The sequence below is a fragment of the Hyperolius riggenbachi genome, chromosome 2 (genome assembly GCF_040937935.1).
Source record: "Hyperolius riggenbachi isolate aHypRig1 chromosome 2, aHypRig1.pri, whole genome shotgun sequence".
Lineage (NCBI taxonomy): Eukaryota > Metazoa > Chordata > Amphibia > Anura > Hyperoliidae > Hyperolius > Hyperolius riggenbachi.
The window spans coordinates 492,866,931-492,884,833 of record NC_090647.1 but is presented as its reverse complement, the minus strand read 5'-3'; the positions used below and the strand labels follow the sequence as shown (position 1 = coordinate 492,884,833).

General features: G+C 45.1%; 1 protein-coding gene across 1 annotated transcript in view; it reads right to left on the bottom strand.

The window, feature by feature from the left end:
- Positions 1 to 4,099: 4,099 nt before the first annotated feature.
- PSMG1 (proteasome assembly chaperone 1) overlaps positions 4,100 to 17,903 on the bottom strand; it is a 33,378-nt gene continuing 19,574 nt past the window's right edge. Inside the window, exons 3-7 of the mRNA XM_068266035.1 lie at positions 15,864 to 15,994; positions 15,458 to 15,520; positions 11,152 to 11,350; positions 9,000 to 9,136; positions 4,100 to 5,036 (exon numbers count right to left, since the gene is read on the bottom strand). Of these exons, the coding sequence (XP_068122136.1) occupies positions 4,962 to 5,036; positions 9,000 to 9,136; positions 11,152 to 11,350; positions 15,458 to 15,520; positions 15,864 to 15,994 (605 nt within the window). The 3' untranslated portion in view covers positions 4,100 to 4,961. The remainder of the gene's footprint in view (positions 5,037 to 8,999; positions 9,137 to 11,151; positions 11,351 to 15,457; positions 15,521 to 15,863; positions 15,995 to 17,903) is intronic.

Below are 17,903 nucleotides of genomic sequence, written 5' to 3'. Positions count from 1 at the left end.
TTAATAGGGAGGCCCTGCGATCCTGGCCCTCATGGAACTGCACAACCTCCAAAACCAGCCAACCAACTACTAAAGGTGCATACACACATCAGACTATAGTCTTTGGAAAATGAAAGATCACAGACCAATCTTACCCCCTTCCATGTAGTATGAGAGCCATACTCTACACAGTCTTTTCTATGGAGCTGAACTCCACATCAGACAGAAATCTTTGCAAGATGCTGCACACACAGATGCTGTACAGACACAAAAGATCAGTATCTGCAAAAGATCTGTTCCTGCCAAAGATCCGTTCCTGCAAATTGCATTCATAGTCTATGAGATCTGCAGATCATCATACACACATGATATAACTGACATTCATCTGCAGATCAGATCCACCAGGATGGATTTTCAGATCTGCAGATGATTGCTTGATCTGCAGATGAATGTCAGTTAAATCATGTGTGTATGATGATCTGCAGATCTCATATACTATCATTGCAATTTGCAGGAACGGATCTTTGGCAGGAACAGATCTTTTGCAGATACTGATCTTTTGTGTCTGTGCAGCATCTTGCAAAGATTTCTGTCTGATGGGGAGTTCAGCTCCATAGAATAGACTGTGTAGGTGTGGCTCTCATACTACATGAAGGGTGGTAAGATTGGTCTGTGATCTTTCATTTTCCAAAGACTATAGTCTGATGTGTGTATGCACCTTAAGAATACTATGGATTATTCCAGAGATTAATATCAGAAGAACACTCAGCACCCTCAATCAGAACGTATCCTCTATTCATACTTGGCTCTGTGCAAATGATTTTTTCCCCATATGTGGGGCTGAAACAAGACCTGGATCTATCTCCAAGCAAACAGCTCATCTCACTCCAGCTACAAGGACCTGAACAAGGGCACTTCATGCTGAGCGCTAATAGGCAACAATGGCGTCAACCTATAAGCTAATACTGCCATCTAGTGGCGATACATAGGAAATACAACAGTTCCCAAACAACAGAAGACATCAGAAGGGAGAAATGGATTTCTTGTTTTACTAAAAACAGAAGTTTGCCTTCTTAAAACAGAAGGTATTTACAATTATTCAGGTTGGAGTGAGGTGTCCCACAATGCATCACTGCTGAATATGTAAATCATCTCTGATGGCACTGAACGCTAAACACACCTCCAGAGCAGCTGGAATCCAATGATGTGTCTGCTTGTTAATATTACAGAGCCGCACTAATCCAAAATGCATACAGACTGTTTCAGAGTGGTTGGTCATCATCAGTGCATGGCATAGATTAATATGGCTCTATGGGGTGGGACTTGATTAGATAGGCTTGATTGGATTAGTGTGGTTTCTGTTTTAAAAAGGAAAACTTCTGTTTTTTTTTATATCATCTTAGTAATAGGGCTTTTTGGTCTCTTTTAGCCCCTTAAGGGGCCCATACACTGGTTGATTTCAGCCATTGATCGATTGGTTCTAATGAATAATCAATCAGAAATCGATTCTTTCAAACCAGAAAATCGATTGATTTGCGATCGATTTGATCTATCTGACAGGGTGGAAAATCTAGGTCGATCTACTGCTGGCAGCAGATCGATGGCCCATAGAGTTGCATTGGATCTAATGCTGCAATAATGTATTTAGATCGATTTTCAATAGATTTCCAATCAATTTCATTCTGAAATCTATTGGAAATCGGTTCCTAGTGCGTTTCACACATCAGATAGATTCCTGTCAGATTAGATTTGACAGGCATCTGCCAGAAATCTATCTGATGGTCAAATCTGCTGCAAATCTATAAGTGTATGGCCACCTTTACACACTCCTGGGAGTTCTGGTTCACCATTAGCTTGCTGGGCAGTCTGTAACGCTTTGTTTTACTAAAAAAAAAAATAGATAACACTCAGGGCCAAATTTAATAAAGTTCTCCATGGCTGGGAAACAAGGTTCAATAAATCTTGCCTAGATCTATTAAAAATCGTCTGCTACTATGCAGTGACAGTTTGCAGCCCTTACCAGGGTCATATCATAAAATAGTGGGTATAACTGTTTAGGGTAATAGCATTCATGTGATTATAGTACACACACCCACATAACTACTATGAAGATTTCAGTAATGAATGCAAAATTGGATTTATTACAGGCTAGTGCAGGGCTGGGCAGACTACGGCCCGCGACCGCTGTGAAGACAGCAATGGAGGGTGGGATTCTGCTCCTCTCCCGTACTCTCTCCCCAGCGTCCTTTCAAAAATATGTACAAGAGAAGCAACCCAATCCTACTCTCCAGCACCCATCTCCATGGCAACGATGGTGTTATTTGACCTGCCGTCTATACATACCAGTGTGTCACATGATGCCATCGCCATGGAGATCGGCGCTGGATAGGGCGATTGGATGAGTTGCCACCCAATCATTTCCTGTGCACTCATTTTCCGATGGAAGGGAGGGAGACAGGCTGTGGGTCAAATTGTAGAGGAATGCAGCCCAATCCAAGAAAGGTTTGCCCACCTCTGGGCTAGTGTGTTCAGTTCAGCTACAATCACACACAAGCTAATTCACTTACTGTTTCAGCAGCTTTCACTATGGCCTGCTATGACCCAGGTTAAGGCTGCTAACGTTTGTTATCTAATAGCAGGTAATTTTCAATACATCCAGGCCAGCTGTGACAAAATCACTGTTCTGCAGTTTTTGCACATTAAAGCAAGCTGAATTGCTCTAAAAAAAAAAAAATGCTACATGCAATTTTCACCTTCAGAAATAGCGGAAGTACTTAGAGCTAGTGAAGGGGAGTCTGTATCGCCGCAGGTGGAATGTGGGCTGCAGGTTTATGATGCACAGAAGGTATAGAGAAAACAAGGCGGAGAAAGACAACCAAGTGAAGAAGCAGCAGAGAGAGACCACAAGGCGGAGGGGAGAAAAAAAAAAAAAGACAGAAAAGTGCCAGGGGGAGAGCAAAGAGGCAGTGAGAAAGTGAAAGCTTGTAGGTGATGATGAAAAAAAACAAAGCACAAGGTGACAGAGAGAGGAAATGAAAGTGCAAGGTGCCAGAGAGAGGAAAGCGCAAGGAGGCAGAGAAAGGAAAGTACAAGGTGATAGGAAGAGGAAAGGAAAGCGCAAGGTGGCAGAGAAAGGAAAGCGCAAGGAGGCAGAGAAAGGAAAGCACAAGGTGATAGGAAGAGGAAAGGAAAGCACAAGGTGGCAGAGAGAGGAAAGCACAAGGTGGCAGAGAGGGGAAAGGAAAAGTGGCAGAGAGAGGAGTGGAAAGCGCAAGGTGACAGAGAGAGGAAAGGAAAAGTGGCAGAGAGAGGAGTGGAAAGCGCAAGGTGACAGAGAGAGGAAAGGAAAAGTGGCAGAGAGAGGAGTGGAAAGCGCAAGGTGACAGAGAGAGGAAAGGAAAGTGCAAATAAGGCAGGGAGAGAGAGAACAAAAGAAAAAATAAATAAATAAATAAAGCACAAACTACCAAGGAGAAAGACACATTTGTGTGTAGTTTCATTTGATTAGGGCTGTGGAGTTGGGAGTCGGAGCAATTTTGGGTACCTGGAGTCGGAGTCGTTGATTTCATAAACTGAGGAGTCGGAGTTGGATGATTTTTGTACAAAATCCACACCCCTGGTAAGTATTAAAATAAAGGAGTCGGAGTCGAGGATTAGGAGCAATTTTGGATACCCAGAGTCGGAGTTTCATAAACTGAGGAGTCAGAGTTGGAGTCGGAAGATTTTTGTACCGACTCCACAGCCCCGCATTTGATGACAATTTGGAACACTTATGATAACAAATGAATAGTAGTTGAGGCCCCCACAGCTCCCCCTCTCCCTCCCTGTGATTCCAGGGGCTGCTCTCCTCTAGTTACACCACTACAGGGGAGCAGCCCCCTGCAACTTTGGCCACACTTGTTATGTGTGTGAAAATGACCAAGGCCACACTTGTTTTATGACGCTTGTGAGATGAGCCTGCAGGCTGTGAGGGTCACCAGGGGTAGGCAAAGAAAATGGTGTGATCATTGGGAAGCACCAACAAAGTTTTGCTGGGGGGCCATGTGATTTGTTGGTTCGCCCCTGAGCATAAACCATTGAGGGAAAAAAAAAAAAGAGAAGTTAGGTAACGAGACAAATATTTAGAATATTAAAAATAACATTTTATTACAATTTTCTATATAAACACTGTAAAAACAAAGACCTATGGCGTGAGGGGAAGGGGGAGGGGGTTGCATACTTGGGCCTAGTTCTCAGTTTTGAACCAAAGCTCTGAAGTCCGTATTTGTCAGAAATCAGAAATGAGAGAACGATAATGTTACACGTGTAGCGATCAGTTGCCTGACTACATCCCTAATCCAGCATATACTACAAGATTCCCAGCAGACATTCCCAAGGTGAGGATCCATAGAATAGGAAAACTGCTCTGTGCCACAAAACAACTCCCCTTACATTTTAAAGGAAACATATAGTGAGCGATAATTAAGCCATCTTTATTTGTTTTTAAAAATCCTGTCATCCCTGGAACAAGCATTCAGAAGAGCAGATTTGAATACTAGTATTAGAAGCAGCGGATGAGCACAATAACCAGGCCATATATTCCTTGAAACTACAGGTTTTCTTTAAAACCCATTATGAGTGACACTTCCTGTTTGTATTTGGTAGTTTTGGTATCTCTATCAGTCTCATTACCCAACCTAGCAGTTTCATGCCCAGCTTGGTAGGGAATCCTGACAAAAGGTGGCCACACACCATACAATTTTTTAAATATCTTTCCAATTCAAGAATTGACATTTTTTTCTGACTGATTGTAACATTTCAAAAATCTGACCAATGTACCACATGTGTGCTCAATTCTTCCCTAATTATGAAAAAAAAAGGATTGAAAACTCGTAAAATCGGATCATTTTATTGTATCATGTGTGGTCACCTTAATTATCCTCACTTTACTACAAATCCCATCATGCCTCAAACTGCTGCATGTGGTGCAGTGTCTGGCGTCTCTATATGTACAGGTTGCTGAAGACCTCCGTGGAGTTCACCGTCTTCCTCAGGGTTTCTTCAATGTTCTCAGCTTTCTAAAGAAACAAAAATGTAGTTTGTTAGGCGATTGAGGACATCTCTGAGAAGAGCCAACATTTAGGCTCGTACACACGCCTGACTGCAGCCAACGACGGGTCCGTCGGCACCTCCCGCTGGGCGGGTTTTCAGCAGACAGTACAGCGTGTGTACAGTCTGTGGGCGGACTGATGAGGCTGTTTCTGAGCGATCCGCAGAAACAGCCTTATCAGTCCGCCGACAGACTGTACACACGCTGCATTGTCTGCTGAAAACCCGCCCAGCGGGAGGTGCCGACGGACCCGTCGTTGGCTGCAGTCAGGCGTGTGTACGAGCCTTTTCCCACCTCTTTCTTACTCTGCAATATTTCTTTCTGTAGCTCTACTGTGTTTATTAGTCACCAGCTAACTTCCAACCTCTCTGCTGTCTTTCAGGTGCCATTCATTTATTGATATTTCTTATCAATTCCTGGCAGATTCAGTCACTTTGATCAAATCTGCTAGAAATCAATGCCCCAAACGTGGCAGCCTAATCAATAATTCCATTGATTTTGGCCAAAACTCGGTTGAGTCCGTCTACTGCACTGGATATAAGTTATCGATCGGTGACAGATAGGAAGGGGTGGTAGATAGACGGCCCATAGTGTTGCACTTCATTGAGCAGGGAAATGCTGCAATTGAATAGATTTTTAATAGATATTACGCTGAAATCTATTAAAAATCTATGTCTAGTACAGGGGTCCCCAAACGTTTTGGGTCGAGGGCCGGGTCAACATACTTCAGACTGCTGGGGCGCCGGAGTATACATAAAAGTCTTTGCGGGCCAGACAGTGATGCATACCCAGGTGACAACCTGCAGTCCAATTGGACAGCAGTGTCACCTGATGTGGAATCTGATTGGAAACCAGCGAATTACTGCTTTCTGGCTTCCATGTGGATGGGTGGTGCCAGCACTGCTGTTCTATATGCGGACCACCAATATTTAAAGATGTAGCTGGCCGCATCTATAAGTAATACATTTTGTGTGTGTGGGGCCAGTAAAAAAGCAGAGGACCGCATTCGGCCCGCCGACCTTAGTTTGAGGACCACTGCTCTGGTGTGTGGAAGGATTCAATTCTTCTCCTCTTCCCTCTTGTGGTCCCGGCTCCGGTAATCCGGCAACTTCGCCTGAAGTCACCCGTGCGCGCCCCCACGCCGGCGTAAAGAGTCCTGCGCATGCACGGTTGGGCGTGATAACAAGCAGCAGAGGCACGCATGGGCAACTTCAGCAGAAGTCGCCGGATTACCGAGAGCCGAGACCAGGACGACGCCGGGGACCTCGCGGGCTACAGGGGGCTGGAGGAAACCCCAGGCAAGTCCAAATTTCATTTTTATGTTGCGCTCAAGGTTCCTTTAAGACATTTTAAGCACATTTAAAACCTATACAGTTAACTCCCAATTAGGCCCGGTTCACACTGGACTGATCAAAAAGTGATCTGTGTAAAACGGATGAGTTTTATCTGGGATCAGTTTTAGAGCCATTGGGTTAGCGACCGGTCAATGCGAGCATCCGTCACTCAGGTATTTTCACAGCTTCCCCAAACTTGCGGTGCTTTTGGCGGAATGTGCCAAATGGATAACTTCTAAGAGAGCACTGTGAACGGATCCATAGGTTGGATCCATTCGCATCCACTAGGATCAGTTCTGGTACGGTTCTCTAAATGGACTGTTTTAGCTGCCAATGTGAACCGGGCCTAATTATCCGGCACAGGCGGGGATTGCCTGATGCTGGATATGTGTAGTTTATGCTTGTTTGAGAAGTCAAGCAACTGGGCTTTAAGGACCAAGACAAAAGAAAAAGTAAGCAGCTAAAAACTGACAGAACTGACAGGTTTTGGACTCGTCCATCTCCTCCAGAGTTTTCTTCGTTTTCAAAACATTTCTTGAATAGCAGTTGCTAAGTCTAACTGCCACAATAGTGTGCAAGTGATGAGGGAGGCTGGCTGTTGTCTTACTATTTTGGCAGGCAGACTGCTGTTACCAGAGATGGATTGGTCCAAAACCTGTCGGTTCTGTCAGATTTTAACTGCTTACTTTTTTTCGTTATAGTGGCCCTTTAAAAGTAAAACTAACCTCCTCCCACATATCAAATGCAGAGCAGCAAGCAACAGAATCACCTGCTTCACCCCTTTCTGCATCCGCTCTGAGGCCCCGTTCACACTGCACGCGTTTCCAGCTGCGTTTTGGAAACACGTGCGGGAGGCCGACACGCACGACATCAGACAGTGCATAGAGTGCACTGTCTGATGTACACACTGCATGCGTTCCGGACCTGTGCGGTCCGGGAACGCATGCTGCACGCATTTTTTGTAAAAACGCGTGGCTGTCCCATTCACTTTTCAGTGATGGGATCAGCCACGCAACGCACACAAACGCGGATGGCGTGCGTGCATGGCCATCCGTGTTTGTGATGTGAACGGGGCATGAGACTTCCGGATGGTCCAGATTGGGTTACCAAAGACTTTACTGCATATGCACTTTTACATACTTTTAAAATTGAGGTAAGATAACCCACTCTATTATAAATTTTTTTTTTTTTTTTAGGTCAATCATTGGGCACCTCGTAAAGTGGATCCGAGATGAATTTTTACTCATTAACCTCCTTAGCGGTATGGACGAGTTATTACGTCCATTACCGCCGGAGGACGCCGCTCAGGCCCCGCTGGGCCGATTTTTATAATTTTTTTTTAAACAGACGATCGCCGCTGATGCGCCGTTACGCGCTGCGTAAGGGCCCCGGCCCCCCCCCCTCCCGAGACCCCTTCGCAGCCTGGCCAATCAGTGCCAGGCAGCGCTGAGGGGTGGATCGGGACTCCGGATGACGTCACGACGTCCTCACGATCGTCGCCATTGCGACGGGGGAAGCCCTAAAGGAAATCCCGTTCAGAACGGGATTTCCTTATGGCTAACAGCGCTGGCGGCGATCAGAAGGGTGGGAGGGGGGCATCATGTAGCTAGCGCTAGGCTAGCTACATGATTGAAAAAAAAAATATTTAAAAAATAGCGCTGCGCTGCCCCCTGGCGATCTTTAATAGAACGCCAGGGAGGTTAAACAATTGTGTTCCTTTCCTATTGTTTATAGGGCATTCCTCAAGCCAAATACTTTTGTTTTAATACTCTTAGTCCCTATAAACTAAACAAGCCTCGCCCACAGGTTTTCAGAGAGCCTTGGCATTTTCAGACAGTAGCAAGGGCTCATGGGAGCTCAGTCTGGGCAGGAGGAGGGGGAGGTATTACTAGCCAGAGATTTCAGAGGCAGAGGGGAGGAGGAGGGGGGGGGGGGGGGGATTAGGTTTTTTTCACAGGCTGAGTGCTCAAGATGCAGATAAGCTTGCCTGCTTGTAATGTTTACAAACAACATGGCTGCTGTCATTGTATCACAGGAAGAAATAATCATATTCTATTGAAGCTATTTGCAGCTAGATTTGCTGGGTAAACGTTAGATAAGATATATAGACAAGTTACTTGTTATAGTTAGTTTTTCATCTCGGATCCGCTTTAAGTTTTCCCTCCACTAGACTTTTTTTACACTGTAATTTGCAATACAATTACAATCCCATTTCCACCAGATGCTGGGAAAACATGGGCCCATATGCAATTAACTTTTTCTGCAGCTAGGACATGATTTTCATATTCTCTTTGAAATAACTAAGCATTTTATCATTGAAAAAGTACCCAACAGTTAATGAAAAACTACTATCAAAATTATTTTGAGCATTTTGTTGCTTGCTGGTGGTTTAAAGGGCATTTTATGACAAGGTGTGTACATATCACCTAGGAGAAAACTAAGGAGAAAAAGTGCACTGCTTATGGGCAAAAGAAAAAACACAGAAAAAAAATGCAGCATTCTGGACTTCACATCAAAATCAAATCACAGCAAGATTGCATGAATTGTATTGTAAAATAGCCCGGAGAGTCACTGCGCTGGAGAGGAGGAAAGCTTACAGCAGCCAGGCGGCTCATGGTCTGACACGACAGCACCGGGCGGAAAGCCTCAATGGTGACGGAATCCAGTTTGGTGATGTCGGTGTAGCACTGGTAATATAGGGCCGGAATCCCCCACACCTGGCAGTGCGCCATCACTGTACGGGGCAAAGGGAAGAGAGGTCAGTATTCATGATAAGCAACAAATTCAGCTAACGTGTTCCTCAGGGCCGGGACGAGATCCTCCAGCACCAGGAGCCAAGACGTCAAAGTGAGCCACAAACCCCCTCAAGCCAAGCTACACGGTGCTGAATGCTTCTTCATTACTGAAGCCACCAGACTAGTGTGGCAGCCAGGCAACTGGCATTTGCTTTAAAAGGAATAAAGAGGACAGCCCCCCATATTTCACGATCTACTGAAAATAAGTAGACAGGACATACACTCTACTCTGCAAATTTCAAAATTCATATCTGAGGCAATTCAAGCCCCTAGAGGTCATGTCTGTCTCTTGCAGCAGCTCCGGTATTCTCCAGGGTCCTGCTGGCAGCCTCTGAAGTATCGCCGGCCCCCAATAGGTTGCGCAGTATGCTCCCGATGTCGTGGGTACGCAGAAGACGTCGACCCATCGGGGGCTGGCAATACTGGAGAGGCTGCCAGTGGGACCACAGTAGAATACCGGAGCTGCGGCGAGGGACAGGTGACCTCTAGGGACTGGAAGAAGCCTAAGGTGAGTAAAGCTATTTTTTTTATTTTAACTAAAAATACCAAATAAAAAGTTACAGTGCATAAAATAGCCCCCAATGAGGCCTACAAGGACAAATATAATCTGCTGACTCTTTATTTTATCATGGTAGCAGCCATATTGGTTTTGTTCTCAGGAGTCAGGATGGCATCTTCCATCAGGGTCAGGGTGACTCTACATGCGAGATGCCACAAAGCTACCCGAGTTGACCTGGAGGTTTCTTTCTAGGCACAGTTCCCTTAATGGAAGCTCTAAATATGCTTTTTACTAATAAATCAATATGAAAGCAGACTGTGTAGGCAAACTTGCAACTGAGGTGTAAAGCTTAATACACACAATGCAATTTCATGTCCGATTGACAGGAATCGGACAATTATTTCTGACATGTCTGATCTGCTCCCGTTCGATAACCGGGTCGATTTTGCAAAGTTGTCTTTGGAAAATCGATCCAGTTATTGGTCAGAAGTTTGGACATGTACACACAATAACAATTCCCATCAGATTACCTGTTGAACAGATGGGAAATTGTAAAGAGTGTACCCAGCATTAGACACTGTAGGATCCGATTATAATCCTCTTAAATTACTGTTGCTGTTCTTTTATCCTGCAAAATATTAATCTCCCTAATCAAGTCAGCTGAAAACTGTGTTGAAAGTGGCCAATAGCCCTGTTTCATTGGCAGCTCCACCCACCCCCCTGCTTACTTCCTCTTCTCTCCCTCCCTCCTCGCCTTTTGCTCTAGTGTGTGCAGAGACAAGACAGCTGTTCTGTGTGTTCAGTGCTATTTGGGAAGTGATCCTGTCTCTGCATAGGAGAGCAAATAACATTCAGAAGAGAAAAGATGATGAGGGAGACAGCAGAGAGACTGGACAGAGCTGCAGATCTTACCATACTGTGGGAGACTCTGAAGCGAGAATAAATCTCGCTTCAGAGCTCATAGTTAGCAGGGGCACGTGTGCCCCTGCTAAACCGCCGCTATAGCGCGGCTTAACGGGGGTCCCTGACCCCCAAACCGACCACTGCGTACCTTGGTCGCAGACTTGGTCGTAAATCATTGCTTCCTGGAGGCAGGGCTAACGGCTGCAGCCCTGCCTCCAGTCACGTCTGTCAGCGGCGCATCGCCGCCTCTCCCCCGCCCCTCTCAGTGAAGGAAGACTGAGAGGGGCGGGGGAGAGGCGGAGATACGCGCTGACAGACGCACGTGGGGCAGGGCTGCGGCGGTTAGCCCTGCCCCAACCAGGAAGCGCTCCCCCGCTGTACGGAGCGGATTTGGGGGGTCAGGGACTGACGTTAAGCCGCGGGATAGCGGCGTTTTAGCAGGGGTACACATGCCCCTGCTATCTATGAGGTCTGAAGCGAGATTTATTCTCGCTTCAGACTCTCTTTAATTCCAACCCATGACATAACAGCATCTGCTGAAATGATGCTTACCGGCAGCTGGAAGCCCATCCACAATATTCGGCTGCTCCAGGGGGCTGCAGGGGGTCCCGTCCGTATAATGTTTTGTCTTCAGCACTTTCAGGAAGGGTACTGGCAGGTTGTACGTGGACTCCGTGGTTTTATAGTCGGACACCGGGCAGGTGGACAGGATAGTAACCTTTAGATTGGTCTTCTGGAGACAGCCGAGGACCTGTCAGACAGCAAATAACAAAATCACAAATGTTGCAAAAATATAACCAGTGAGCAATTCAACCCCAAATGATATACACTTTAGTTACTGCCAAATCTTGGGTGAGACACAAACAATAGAACTCCCACAGTTCTCATGCCTCTACAAGTGGTTCACTCCTTTTCCAGATCTCTGCAATGAGCTTTTTATCCATAGGAAATCACATTTTACGGGATGCCAGGTTGACACCATATATCTCAGATCACAGTCCTGGGAATGATCTATCCGTCGTGCTAGGAACTCTCTGCAATTGCCTCTATCACAGTCCAAAACAGAAATGTTAAAAGTAACAGTGTCCCTAACAACAGGCTTTTCAGCTGAGAATTGAACAGTACATCTGTACAACAGCTGCTCCAGAGAAACTTACAACTCATTTCAGACAAGAAAAGTCTTAAGACACACACACACGCTCAACAAAAGTATTTTAAATGCACGATTATCAAGCAACTTGAAGAAGTTGGACAATTTTGTCAAGTAAAAGACGTGCAAACGACAAGGCGTTTTCACTGATAAGAGGCGACCAATGACTGATAAGACGCAGCGGAAATCAATCCAACAGTTGGATTGACTTGAGTTGCATCTTATCAGTTGTTGGTCGCCTCTTATCAGTGAAACGCCTTGTCGTTTGCACGTCTTTTACTTAACAAAAGTTGTCCAACTTCTTCAAGTTGCTTGATAATCGTGCATTTAAAATACTTTTGTGGAGCGTGTGTGTGTATGGCTTTAAGGTTCATACAAACGTCCAACACGCACACAACCACATGACAAACCACATGCCCTGTACCTACACACGCCTAGATGGCTAAACAACCAACTCACTGCGCATGCAAGAAGACTGACGGACTACATATTCAAAACAAGTACAAGTTTTTCAAACAACTTGTGCACACGCACTAACTGCATGATATCAGACCAACATAGATCTGACAGTTGAATTAATCAAACTGCCTGTTATCAGTTGCTCATCAAGTTGTTTGCACGCGTACACATGCCTGATTATCGTCCTACAGATTAAGGCCTCGTTTCCATCTATGCGCTTCTGTCTGCTTCTGTCCGCTTTTCAGCAACATGTATCAATCTGTAACATTGATGTGCTGAAAAAAAGCGGATAGAAGCGGACAGATGGAAACAAGGCCTAAAGTCAGATGATAATCAGGCTGCAGGTTGGTACTTAGGTTTAAGTGAACCTGAGACAAAAATAAACTGATGAGATAAGATTGCTTTGCTGTACTGAAATTATCAGCAGTTTGGGAGAAAATGAGAAGCTTCCCCTATATCCAGGGGTGAGGCAGAATATTTTCTCTACATTGTTTGCGCAGTAATTACTTAATTACAAGACAATCTGATAATTTGGCCTGCAACTGGCAATTTTATCAATTAGCTATAGCGAAATGTAAATATGTTTTTGAGTGGCAATAAACACATTTCTTTATGTTTTAGAAAAAAAAAAATTGTTTTGAGTTTCATACTACAGTGAAAAAGTGCCCCTAGGGGTACTTACCTTAGGAGGGGGAAGCTTCTGGGTGCTAAAGAGGCTTCCCCCATCCTCTCGTTCAGCCTATCTCCAGCAGAGGGGCCGCCAAAAGTCTGCCAACAAGTAGAGGCTGGCTTCCCCTAATCGTGTGCGCCTCGTGCAGGAGCAGCTCTCAGCTTCGGGCACATGATTCGGGGAGCCCGGGCTGGATCAGCCTGGCTGAGGAGGACGAGGGAAGCTTCATTAGGATTCAGAGGCTTCTCCCTCCCGACGTATCTGTTTTTAAAGTTTCAGTGTGTGCCAAACTTAAGTGGAATTAAACGCTCCATATTGTTCTGTGTCTGCTGTTAGGTACATAAAAGTTTATTTTAAATTGTTCCCTGCTTTTGAAAAAGTTTTTTCCCCTGACAACTATGTACTGTTCTCCTAATCGGCTACAGAAATCATTGCTGGGAAGGCGATTCACTCTGCCTCTCTGCCGGCCTCCTCACTCTTCTCCCCGCCTCCTCTTGTAAACAGAGTGGTCACCATGGCAATGGCTGACATGTCACACTGCTGTTCTGAACCAGTGCCCGGCTTTTATGTGCCAAAAAAGCGGAACACAAATTAAACCAGGATGGGTACACACCATGCAATTTTCCCTTCACATCCGATTTGAGAGATGAATCAGATCGACATACAGATCTAAAAATCCATCAGATATAGAAGAAAGCAGGCATGCACATGTATGCAATTTTTTCAGATTCATATTTCAAAAAGGATATGTTTCAAAAATGAACAGAAAAATGACAAACAGCCATTTTTTCGATCAATATTTCCAATCAAGAAAGAGATTGACTTTGAGCTTGGGATCGGTCACTGGCATTCAGTAGGCTGTATATTTTTTTGCTCGATCTCTGCTCCTCCTGACAGAGCAGAGAGGCGGAGAGAGCAGCGGAGGGGCGGGAAAGAGGCGTTTTACAGGCGTGCCTCTCCTGCTAGGGACGCCCTTCCCCTAGTTATTTAGCAACAATCCCGTTGTCAGCATTTTTGGGGGTCCGCAGTGGAGAGAAGGGGGGATGGAGAGCAACGCACAGAGGACACAGAAGCATTTCATAGTGCAAAGAACATGCCTCTGTGTCCCATTTGTATTACAAAAAATGCCTCGGGTACACTTTAAACTTTTTATGTACTCAACAACAGGTACAGATTTTTTGATGTGGGGAGTTTTAAACCCACTTCAAGACTTCATAACTGTTTACAGTATATGTAGTTAATGTTTGGGATAAAAGTTTGCAGCAAAATTAAAGACATGCTTTAAATTATTTATAAATATACAACTTTGGATATGGATCTGTAATGGTATGCAGCTGTCCTCAGCATTTTTATTTTCCACCCAATTTGAAGGGATAATTACAGGGGATTTAAGGACACACGTTACTGATTAGCCTCAGTTGTATCAAAAAGCAGCCATAGTGGATGAGAGTTTACCACCCACAATCCCGCTGGGATCTGGAGCAGCATCAGATCAGAATAAGGCCTATGCTGTCAGATGGGCTCTACCTCTATTCACCCCCATTAGATGGATGACATCATTATCACACACGCACAATATCACGGAGCTGAAAATAACTCGTCTGCAATCAGATGTATTTACATTACCGGCCCCCTGGCTCTAATGATCCCGCCGCTTCGGATATGCCTTTATGAAAACGTCATCCCTCTCTGATGGACGTGATGACAGGGCGAAGGGGTTGAGGGGGACGGGTAAGACACCTGGCTTAACTTTTCTGGCTGTGCAATATAAGGCAACACAAAGCTATATACAGCCTTACTGATTCCACACGTACATGTAATAAAGGTGCCTGGAAAAAAGGGGGCCAGATATTGCCGGTAGTAAAATAAATTACTGATACTCTACTTCTCACTCTCTCTCACACACACACAACCCTCCCTCTACAGATACCTAACCCTTTAACACCCCACCACCCTCCGGTGGTTCCTAACCATTAATGCTGTCAGTTACAACTGAATGTGCAAGGTAATGTCCATGTTTCCCTATGGTTTAAGTGGGCGATATTACAGTTTAACAGTGTGCTGACCAGGAAGCTGTTATGGGGTAATTGCCATTTTCAAAATGGAGGACGGAGAATTCCATTGATCACAGAGGACAAACAGGACGCAGGAGAGGAGAAAGAGATCGTTGAGTAGACTGTGCGGGGGGTAAGTACAATGTATTTATGATTATTTTGACTTTTAATTTTCAGTTCAGGTTCTCTTTAAGTTCCCCCACATCCCAGTGGAGCCTAACCCTAACGCCCCCCCCCTTCCCTTGTGGTGCTTAACCTTTAAACCTCCCCCCTGCCACACAGCTAAAATAAATTTGGGTGTCCGGAGATGCTCGCTATTTCTTGCCCCAATCAGCATAGCAATTAGCCCCGGCAACCGTTAAATTCTGAGTTTGACTGCAGATTGTTTTCAGGAGGTCCTCATTTCCCACTTATCAGTATAACTGAGACATAATATCTGAACGTAAACACATGTCCGTGTACACTAGCCCTTAGAGAAAAAGTGAGGATGGCTGTGGATATATAAGAGCTGCATCTGTTACCCACCTTCTCGCACAACTGGAACTGCTGGTCCTCCGCCACGTAACTCTTACACTGACACAGCATCACCTGAAACACAACACGCTATATGAATCCCCACATCATCTCACACCACAGAATAATGCATAATGACAAATGTACCAAGATCAGCAGCTGAAGGACCGTCCTCTCTGCCAGTCATAACAGAGGGCAACAGTCCTGTGTCTGTCTATAAGAGTCGGTTCACATTTGTTTTAAAAACGTATCCGTGGCTCCATATTTTGGCCCAGACCAACTCATATCTGTGCTACCAATGCTCTATTTCTTAGCTGTACTACACGCACATACAATTTTATCATACGTTTATTTTCACTTCAGATTCCCTTTAATCCCTCCCCCCTCTCCAGAGAGATGAATGGACATTGCGGCTCACCGTTGGTTCTGTGATAGAGCGGTAGAAGATGCAGGAAGAGGGCGAGGCCTCCCGACACCTCTCATTCCACAGCGTGATATTTCCAGACACCTCCCAACTGCCAGAGCTCAGGATGTGGGACGACACAAACCCTGGAGAGGAGAGACACAACAGTGTGAATAAACCAATCACAGTATGCCTAGCTTCTGGCACATGTATTGTAGCACTAGGAGTGACTGTCTTGGCTATAATAAACTTAAAGTGAAACTCCTCCATTGCTGAGAAGAAAGGCAATCCCTTCAGCTCAGCTCTATACATTATATAAGGATTAATAGCAAGCCCTCTAACATTCCATATAGTCCTGTAAAATACATTTATTCCACAGCAATCCTAATGTCCACTCAGTGGCACTAGCGCTCTTCAGAGTAGGCAGCATCACAATGTGGAGTGAACTCCAATAAAGTTTGGGTTTTGTTCTTGAAATAGACCAATCATGTCATCTGTTGTGAGGCAAGTCCACCACTACCACCTATTTTCTAACTGTTTTTAGTGTATTTTAATTTTTGGCACCTCCGTTTCTCCAAATTCTGCATAGTCCATTTTCCACTCATGCTGGAGGGTTGTTACCCTTTCCTTCCAGTTACTACACAAAGAGAATTCTTAAGCAGCGTAGGGTCGGGTTTATTCTCCCCACCTGCCTGTACAGAGGTTGCCTTTGCGGTAGCCCAGACTTGTATCATTTCACTGTATGGTATCTACAGCCACATTAACGAGACTCAGAGATGAGTCTCACTACAGTTTTTTTTTTACTTACCCGGAGCTTCCTTCAGCCCCATAAGCATGGATGTGTCCCTCGCCGTCCTCCTACGTTGTCCCGTTCAGCCGCGGTGAGCCCTGGTAAGCGGCACAGTGACGTCAGCGGCGGACCTTCGCAGAAGGCCCCGGCTGAAGTCACTCAGTCAGACTGAGTCCAACTGAGCCGCTTACCAGGGGTTGACTGCGGGAGAATTGCAACGCTAAGGAGGATGGCGAGGGACACATCCATGCTTATGGGGCTGAAGGAAGCCCTGGGAAAGAAAAAAACTGCAGTGAGACTCATCTTTGAGTCTCTTTAAAGTGAACCTCCAGACTAAAAATCTACTCAGCAGAACTGAAAAGGCTTGGTGTTTCTTTAACAGTTTCACAGCATCAGAACTTTGTTTTTCTTACCCAAGCCTTATTTTTAGCTGCACAAAAGAAAACAGTCTGGGCATTTTCCCCTGATGCTGTGCAAAGCATGATGGGATTTCTGATCTTGTTGTTCTCCTTCTGCTGTTTTGGCGCAAATAATTTTTTGGGGAATTTTGAATATGAGATTTGAAGCCTAGCGCACGCAGCTGGGAAAGGTGCTCAGGACACAGGACAGTTGGAACTGTGTCTCATGCTCCCTGTCACCTCCTTTCAACCAAAAAGATGGCTGCCCTCATGAAAAAGATGGCTGCCCCCATGAAATCACAAAATATTTGCCTGTTCTTTTAAAACAGGGTGGGTAAGAGATTATATTACCTATCTATTTTAATTAACATAACTAATGTAACTTAATGACAGTATGTTTGTTTAGGCTGACGTTCCTCTTTAAGCCTATACAGGCTACACCAGAGGTGCCCACACTTTTTCAGCTTGCAAGCTACTTCAAAAATTACAAAATTTAAAATGATCCCCCAGGTAGAATCTACCTACAGATGCCGGCCACAACTGCAGCAGAAGTCCTTTGTGATCTACCAGTCAATTACGATCTACGCCAGGGGCGTCAAACTCAATCATGTAAGGGCCCAAAATATTAAACAAAATCTATGTCACAGGCCAAATTGTTTATTAAGATTTAACATATATTGAACTGTCTCAAATTAAGTGGCGTAACTAAAGTGACCATGGGACAGCCTGGCAACCCACTGTTCCCACTTCTTCAAAATAGTTAAATATTTGCCTGCTCCAGTGCCAGGTCTCCTCTGATCTTCCCGACAGGCACACGTTCTATGCTGCATACCTCTGGCTCTGAAAGCACAAGATGGGGAGCTGGAG